Raw genomic sequence first — 9,369 nt, 5'->3', positions numbered from 1 at the left:
GCAGGGGAAAAAAAAAGTCTAACACCACCAAATTTTTATCTATTGTTAGCAAAGATTCAAAAAAATATTTTTGGCATATACAAGATTTCAAACAAGAGTGCCATACATACAGTGGAATGCATGGGAGCAAGCCAATATAGACCCATCAAATTCCATTATGAAAGAAGGAAGGGTTAAATAAAATATTTCAGTCATATATGGGAATATATATCAATAAGTAATATAACACTTGAGTAATCTAATAACTGTAAACAGCAGATAAATAAAATCTCTGAATTGGCTAAGGCCGTTACAAGCTTATAGCACACTGTACAGTGATACAGAAAGAATAAACGGTAATGTATAACGATAGTGCATTGAGAAATAAGAAAATGGAAAGTGCATTTAGTGGCATACAGTCTCTCAATAATGCAGAAAGAGTCCAAGAGCTCATGGGTTTAATACAGTAGTTGTGCATTGATCAAGTGTAATCAACGGTGTGCTTTCATACAAATATGAATGATAAAATGTTATCCATAGTTAAGCCAATGAGTGCATCATCTGTATACATGTGAATTCTGGTATGCAATAGACTTTGTGCTTTACACACAATTCCTGTTCATACTGAAAAAGCCTGACTTTCAAAACATGATTTACAAAGACTTTCAGAGGTGGGACAAACATGGAAACAATAATATTGCACTGCACACCATCCAGCTTCAGCCTAAGATTGGTTGTTTCAATTTACCAAACTATATACTTTGATTTCAAGTGAAGGTGTAGATGAAGACAAAAAAAGTCTCCCAAACTGTATACATGTACTTTGATTTCAACATGGAGCTGCACATGAAGAAAAACTTGCTCTCATGTGAAACATAATAAAACATATTAGAACATTTGACTTCTCATCATCTTTTGAGCAACCAGTATTACGGACTCTAAACTAAAGAGGGAGGGACAATATTCTTTCATATAATACATGAGGACATGAAGAAACGTGCAGAAGATATTTGAATAGTCTTGTGAGCAGGTTCAAAGGGGTGACATTTCCAGTATAGGACAAAGGGACTGTGCAGCTGTTAATACATTCAGATTAAAGTAATAATAATTACTTCATACTAATATTTCCTCCATGTATAAATTGATTATTTTAACAGTTTGATACAACATACAAAGAGAAGAATTGTGTGGGTGTGTGGCAAGGGTAGATTGAAGAGGAAAAGAATATACTAAGCAAATCCATAGGACTCCTACTTATGCATAAAGAAATCTCAGTTGATTTTGAGAGATGTTGAATGGTGTATAAATTATCATCATCAGATGGAATGGAATAAGTAACCCCCCCCCCCCCCAACAAAAACGATATTAAACCTTCTTTGTACACTCTCCACCTCTCACTATGATGTTGAAGGAGTTTTAGTGGCTTCTTTGAACCATTCTGTGACCTGCCCCGCATACTTTTCTCTCCATGCGATTCTCATCCTGATGTCTTCCATGGTCTGCTTCAGGGTACGCTCTGCTGTTCCAGCGGTGTGCTCCGTAAAGAATGGCTCCACCTGTAGACACAAACATACATCACACATTGTGTCAAAGCTTTGGGCCAGAGAATGTCTACTGAATGAATGCCAGAAAGGCATTAAACATAAATCATACATTGTGAAGTGTCAAATCTTTGGGCCAGAGAATGTCTACTGAATGCAAGAAAGCTATTAAACATACATCTTACATTGTAAATTGCCAAATCTTTGGGCTGGAGAATGTCTACTGAATGCCAAAAAGGTAAACATACATCGTACATTGTGAAGTGTCAAATCTTTGGGCTGGAGAATGTCTACTGAATGCCAAAAAGGTAAACATACATCGTACATTGTGAAGTGTCAAATCTTTGGGCTGGAGAATGTCTACTGAATGCCAAAAAGGTAAACATACATCGTACATTGTGAAGTGTCAAATCTTTGGGCTGGAGAATGTCTACTGAATGCCAAAAAGGTAAACATACATCGTACATTGTGAAGTGTCAAATCTTTGGGCTGGAGAATGTCTACTGAATGCCAAAAAGGTAAACATACATCGTACATTGTGAAGTGTCAAATCTTTGGGCTGGAGAATGTCTACTGAATGCCAAAAAGGTAAACATACATCGTACATTGTGAAGTGTCAAATCTTTGGGCTGGAGAATGTCTACTGAATGCCAAAAAGGTAAACATACATCGTACATTGTGAAGTGCGAAATCTTTGGGCTGGAGAATATCTACCTAATGCCAAAAAGGTATGAGCTAATTAAATGCAGTTTATGTGTGTAGAGCAGATGCCCTTCTCTCTATAAGTACACAAATTGTGACCAAGCGAGAGTGAAACAAAGTTTTTTAAACATCACTTTCTTGATCAAACTTGCACAACAAAGGAGAAGATACAATAGCCCAGGACAATTCTAATTTACTGGAAATGCAGGGCATTAAAAGTACATATAACGTTATATAACAACAACAATGATAACGTACTACTTTAGAAAAGGTTATGAACAAAACACTATTCCCCGCCTGTATCTATTCTAACAACTACATAACAATTACTTTTTCTTCCAACATTAAATTTGCCGCAAATCATAACTGGAATAAAACAAGAACATGGCTACTAACAAGTGAAAACATTTAAAGCTTACATATTCAAATTCAAAATGTGTAGATATCCACCATGTAGTCCCGGTAATTAGACTTGACATCACAAAGGGCTGTAAACCAAGCCTATAATGACAAGAAAGGAGAAAGTCATTGTACCTCACTTAGGATGCTTCAAAAGATCAATACATCATATTATCATGTAACAAGAAATCTTCTGCAGAATGTTACAATAGCACAAACATCAAAATATCTTACTTTCAATGTAAACTGATATTCATTGTTCCATTACTCACGGTTATATGTAAGGGACACAAAATAATATTCTCAAACTTTCAAAGAAAACCAATTCTGTATGTTTGCAACTAAACATAATTTAATGTGGTATCAAAAGAAGCAATATAAATGATGATAAACTATAGAAGGTGAACTAATTCATTTTATTACTTTTCCTATTTTGTGACCAAAATCATCTGTACCCTAAAAGAATTTATTGTAAATAAAATCTCTTGTAATGCATGCTGAAAGAACAATTCTCTTCCCCTTTCCTATTCTAAGATTCATACTGCCTGAGTTCATGATCATTCACGTAAATGCATTGCACCACTTTGAAATTGAATACAGACTCATGAAGCAAGAAATGAGTGGATAAGGAAACATTACACCCTGACCAAGGATCACACAACCTTTACGACAATCACTTACGATTTCTGAATCTTGTCCCAATTGTCGATGACATAGCGAAGAGCTAAGTAGGAGCCAGCACGTTGGTAGGCCACCGATGTGATTACTGACACAGAATCCTGCTGAAGAATCTTACTACTGTCCAATGCAAACCCAAGGTACCTGGATAAGATCAATGGAAAAAATAAAAAAATAAATATATATACCGGTATATATATTTGTTATTTCTATTACATACATGTAGCCAGAATCAGAATGAAGGATACTACATGTACTTCTGTAAGGTGCTAACTGAAGCCACATAAAGAAGAATAATTCTTAATACTTAATATTTATAATCTTAAAATCATAATAAACACACTCTAAATCTATATCACTTCTGATTTGGCAGTCCCTAAAATTATTCACTTGAATTTTCTTTATTTGCTACTTGACAAACTGACAATCTAGTCTTTGAAATGGTTGGTGATTTCTTAATTCATCACAGCAACGACTCACTACTCCTAACTGTAGGAAATTCTCATATGCTTCCTCATCAATGAATACTTAACATTTCAGCCTACTATATAAAGTCAACTAGCATGCTTTCAAGGAAATTTGCTGATGCTTCTTCCTTCATTTGTGAATTCTGCAAACATGAACAAAACTGTAAAGGAATTTTCACAATACAGTTTGATAATTGTCAGATACACAGTACAATCTAGAGATTTTAACCTGTATAACATCGACTAACCTGCTAAGTATATCCGGATCTCGTGTGCATGCTAAGACACTTTGAAGCAAAGCTTTCTCTGTAGGAGATGTTGAACTCTGGTATTTATTCCAAGCATATTCCCACTCACGTCCTCCTCCAGATTGTACTCCTCCACACTGTACAATACCCTGCAAGTTAGCTCCTACAGTACTGAAAGAAAATATATATATATATACCGACAGTTAATACAAAATTGTGGGAATATCATTGGATGAGGACAGATTAAATATAGAAATGATTATCATATTTGATACTAATTGAACATGATCATATTGAATAACACTTACAAATGCAATATTTGTTTTCTGAAAAAAATTGACTGCAACAAATACAATGAAGTGAGGTAAGGAAACATTGGTCTGTCTACTAAACATTAAAGGTATAATACATGTACAAAGTTTTGGTATTGGGTCATGAATTTGGTTCAAATAAAATTTTTGGAAGCATATGCGATCGTACAATATTCAGTGATCGTTGTCGCGGTTGAAATCGAGTCTAAAGCTATGAAATTGTAAACAATACACTCTTTTTTATGTTGTATAGCTCCCTCTAAAGGTCAAGATATTAATTAAGCTATAAAACAATGATTCTTGACTAAAATCGATCGACTAGCTATTCCCGTTTAGAAGTTATATATCACAACTACATATTCTGAGATTTTCATGGTCGCAGCTACCATTGTACAGCCGTAGGCGCTATTTGAAATTCATCAAAATTTACCGGGAGCACCGGTAAATTTTTATATTCAATTTTTCTCGAAAACAGAAGCGTTTTAGGGGCTAAATTTTGTAGTGGTTATAATACATTCACAGGGGCATCCAAATATATCAAAATTGTAAAGAATCACTATCCACCCAATTTTCAAAATTTCCCAAAACTTTGTATTACCTTTAACAAAACAATGCATTTAAGTCATGAACTTATCTAAGTTTACAATTTTACCAGCATCATCACATAGATAAATTGTTGGTGCTTAAATATGATCATCATAACTTTTTAACTTATCCTAAAATCTCATTCATCGATTTGCAATGCCCAAGTGTAAAGCAATGCTTTGTAATTGATTGAAAGGTATTGTTTAACAAGTGAGATTTACATAGCACAGAAACAAAATGGATGATAGCAGTTGTCCTTCTTAAAATACATTCAGACTTACGTTGAGCCGGTTTCCATCCATGTCTTGTACTCAGCACTGGCCCACTCTAATGTATCTGCATCACCTAGATGTCTGAATGTTGATAACAGGCTCTTCCTTGTCAACCTATGGAGAAGATTTTATTTTATTTATTTATTTTATTCTATATATTTATTTACCACTTGTGGGATGAAACACCATCATCAGCACAAGTGCTGTGTTTCATATGAATTTCAAAATGAATCAAGTGGTTCTTGAGATATCATGTTAAGGAGAAAGCGGGACGGACGGACGGACAGCCCCGAAAACACAATGCCTCCAGCACCATAAAAAGGGCAGAAAAATTGGACGGTTTGGATTCGTTTTGGCGGTATGACTAAGGTGTTACCGGTACAATGAAGCAGACTTTCTATTTATGTTACACCTTTTCATGTTTCAAATTAAAAGTTTACATACAAGTACACTGTATGTATAAAAAAACTAACAACAAAATTATTAAATTGGCATTCAGAAGAAAAAAGAAAAAAGAAAAGAAAATACATGAATAAACCTGAAAACAAGATTATTCCTGTGCTGTATCTATTCATCATGACCTCTGCTAATTGTAGAAGTGCTAATAAAATTGTATTCAGATATTGATGCTATGATTCACATTTCAAAAACTATTTTTGTGATACTTAGTAAAAGTAGTATTCTATTTTCTACTCATTGCTTTCAATAAGTATAAGGAGATATGCTTCCTAAAAAAAATAGCTTATCAATAACAACCAAATAAAATAAGAATAAAGCATTACAGTTTATGAACGAACAATGCTTGTCCCTGCAGAAATTCTCCTTAAATGAAGGACACCTTTCAAATGAACTTTTGAACTTTAGCCTACATCTTAGACCATAACAGGCCTTTTTCTGCACGCTCACAGATTCATTGTAAATTACATTCCTACTTGTTTACAAATCTAGCAAGAAATCAACTCCTCAGGTATTTCTTGTAGATTTCTCCCCTCCTGTAATTTACAAGCTTGCTATTGTTACACAGCTGTTTTGTGAATTTCACACTCAAGTTATGTCCTGTGTAATATACAACCTGTCAATCAATGATACCTGGGCCCTGGTTAGTGAAACTTCACAGCCAATCAAATGCAGCAATTTCAGTAGCTTTTAACAATAAGACAGTAGCTTGTAACAAGAATTTTTACTGATAAAATTATAGATGGATCTATGACTGCACGCAGGCAAAAATGATGCCTCCGTCACAGAGTGATTTTACAAACGAAAACAAGCAATTTTGAAAAATCATGTTTGATTGTAATCCATATACAGGTTCTCAGAATATCTTGATTACAAGCTATTTTTGCATACATAATGAGCCCAATGACATTTGACCTTTGACCCCAAAATCTTATCAATTAATTGGCTCTGCAAGATACAAACATGTCTTGAGTTTGATGGTAATCCCTCTTATCGGTTCTAATGATAATATGATCACAAGCTATTTTTGCATACATAATGCAGGGCTGTCAACCCTCCCGCCACCACGCTCATTCTCCCGCCGTCCCACCAACTTGTAGCAGGAGAGTCCCGCCACCTCGCCCTTCCTCCTGGTTCAATGTAAAATCTCCCGGTTGATACAATTGATACTTGTGATACGATCACATTTGTGAAGAGGTCATAGAACCAAGGTGTATTAGAGTGCACTTTTTGTCATGTCATTAAGAATGGGGTTTGGTTATCATTTAACTACAAGAAGAATGTATTCTGTTTCTGGTGAAATATTGAAATTCAAGAAACCATATCCCCCCAAAAAAATGCAGTAAAAGAACTTCCGTCCAAGATTCTGAAAGATCTATCAATGTCATTAAATAATTTGTTTTACAGTATATTTAAGATTATACAACTCACTCCTAGATCCTAATCAAACGATTCGTCATGCACAGTCACGTGTGATTCATTTAATGAGACTATTGCACGTTTTTTCATAGAAAAGCGTGCAATGGTTTTCAGTACTATTCTACGCTTAGGGCGGTTATTCTGCGTGTGGGCCTATTCTTACGCAGCAATATGCCTAAATGCATATAGAGGTAAGTGCACTTATCTACATGTATGTGTGTGCACTAAATTGAGGCTTATTAAACTTGAGATTTATTTGTCAGCTAAAGTGTCACAAAAAATCTTGAATTAATTCTTTTTACATCAAATAACAAGGATCTGGGAGTTTTGTTGTATAAAACACATGATGCTTGTTTTCATTAGTTCATTATACGATCTATCCGCCCTCATTAATGCTGTGTGTATCTATCGCACTCAGCCATAGATACACACAGCCTCAACTCGAGTGCGGATAGATCGTATAATGAACTAATGCGCATGCATCATTTGTATAATAACATTAATGTCATGCTCTTTCTCTTGAACATGAGACCAAATATTAAAACACAATCTTACCTGTCAAGATGTTCTCCTGTATCTTCTTTCCCAAGAGTGGAAACACGCTCACCAAATAGTTTGAGCACATAATCCTGAAGCATAATGGAAGGTAAAACATAATACATGTACCCGAGTCCCACCATTAACTTAATCATGATTGTATTGCAGCCAAATATGGCAAGTTAAGCCTCCATTTTAAAAAGTTTATATTTGAGTTGTAGTGGACTATATGATGTTTTTGTCATTTCACATTCCTGTACATGATTGTAAATAGCCAGTTGGCTTTTATGTTATTTTTGAGTACCCAATAAAAAAAAAAAAAAAAAAAAAAAAACTTAATCATGATTGTAATTATTAAATGACACATATTTGTAAAGCTTAGATCCTTCTTTTCCATTTTATGTAACTCACATGATGCATATTTCATGCATGAGTGATTAAAATCAATTTGAAGAAAGGGGACCAACAAGTCATTTGGTGACGGTATCTGAATTTCAAAGAGAAAATTACATTTCTAGAGAATTCATTTTCTTCTCTTTCATATGACACCTCAATCTGGAAAAAATGAGCTAGGAATAACAACGTTCTGTTTATTTAAAATAATGCTTGCATTTCCATAACTTTGTTAAACAAATTCGGTTTCACTGGCTGCCTGCCGTAGCAAAAAACAGAATTGACAAAAGACTTCATGCATGGCTGATTGTCAACAAAACGAATTTAAGTCTCAGAGAGAGATACGCAGAGAAAAGATGAGAGTTAGAGAGAAAAACAAATAAAATTGGAAGAACAAGAAATTGAGATCACAAGTAGAAATCTAAGAATAATTGCATGATTTGAAACAAAGACAAATCGCATTCATTACCTTATAGTAGGAGTATCCCGGTTTTCCATAGAGCAAACTTCCTATAGAAGACAATGAATCAAGGCCCGTTTCTATGGGAACATACTCCGTCTCATTAATGAGGTATTTTGACAGGTCAAGAGCGATGCTGTAGTTTACGTGCCCAGCCCTGAAGCAAAAATGAAAGGAAAACATGTATTGAATATAATGGTACTGGTACTTCTGAACACCAAATGAAATCTGTGAATCGTTTGTAAGCCTAAGAATAATATTTAGGTTAAATATCTTCAGCAATATACTGACTGAATGAATAGAAGTGTATTTCAATTTAAAATGCAATGAAATGCAGATGCCACTTTCTCATCATGGAAGGATGTCTTTAAAAAAAAAAGTAAACTTTGTAAAACTTGTTCTCTCTTGTACATAATCAAATGGGACGCTTTTTCAATTTTGATACAAGTTCGCCTTCTTTCATTGGACAATCTGCTGTTGGATTTATGCTCTTATGACACAACATGCTAAATTGATTGTTATAGCTATTAGGTTAGCTCTATCTGCAGGACTCAACTTAACCCATTGACTACTGAATTCTCTTCATTCACAGACCCAATACAGGATCAACCTGGTTCCTGTAGCCAATGTGTTAAAGGGAAATCCAACCTTGATATCATTCTATTCTACGGGAAAGCAAGAAAATCAGAGGAGTAGACTGATGAAAGTTTCGAATTTTCAAAAGATGTAATTCCTATGGCCTGAATTCACACAGGAGGTTTAAATCTTCATTTACAAAAGCCATGGTCTAAAATTAGCGCAAAATAAGCGTGACACAGTCAGAGGTCCAATATGAGACGCGCACAAGGCAAGGTACGCTTGATATGCACTTTTTTTAAAACTATGGGTTATGTAAATGAGGGTTTAAACCATGGGTTAAATT

The 9,369-nt window shown here is 34.7% G+C and overlaps 1 protein-coding gene across 1 annotated transcript in view; it reads right to left on the bottom strand.

The window, feature by feature from the left end:
* Positions 1-1,333: 1,333 nt before the first annotated feature.
* LOC100889727 (glutamyl aminopeptidase) overlaps positions 1,334-9,369 on the bottom strand; it is a 39,275-nt gene continuing 31,239 nt past the window's right edge. Inside the window, exons 12-18 of the mRNA XM_030999970.1 lie at positions 8,457-8,604; positions 7,613-7,686; positions 5,192-5,308; positions 4,015-4,185; positions 3,303-3,443; positions 2,642-2,723; positions 1,334-1,535 (exon numbers count right to left, since the gene is read on the bottom strand). Coding sequence (XP_030855830.1) covers positions 1,377-1,535; positions 2,642-2,723; positions 3,303-3,443; positions 4,015-4,185; positions 5,192-5,308; positions 7,613-7,686; positions 8,457-8,604 — 892 coding nt within the window. The 3' untranslated portion in view covers positions 1,334-1,376. The remainder of the gene's footprint in view (positions 1,536-2,641; positions 2,724-3,302; positions 3,444-4,014; positions 4,186-5,191; positions 5,309-7,612; positions 7,687-8,456; positions 8,605-9,369) is intronic.

Source organism: Strongylocentrotus purpuratus, unplaced genomic scaffold (genome assembly GCF_000002235.5).
Source record: "Strongylocentrotus purpuratus isolate Spur 01 unplaced genomic scaffold, Spur_5.0 spur5_scaffold_6, whole genome shotgun sequence".
Lineage (NCBI taxonomy): Eukaryota > Metazoa > Echinodermata > Echinoidea > Camarodonta > Strongylocentrotidae > Strongylocentrotus > Strongylocentrotus purpuratus.
The sequence above is the reverse complement of the archived record's forward strand: the minus strand, read 5'-3'. Positions and strand labels throughout refer to the sequence as shown.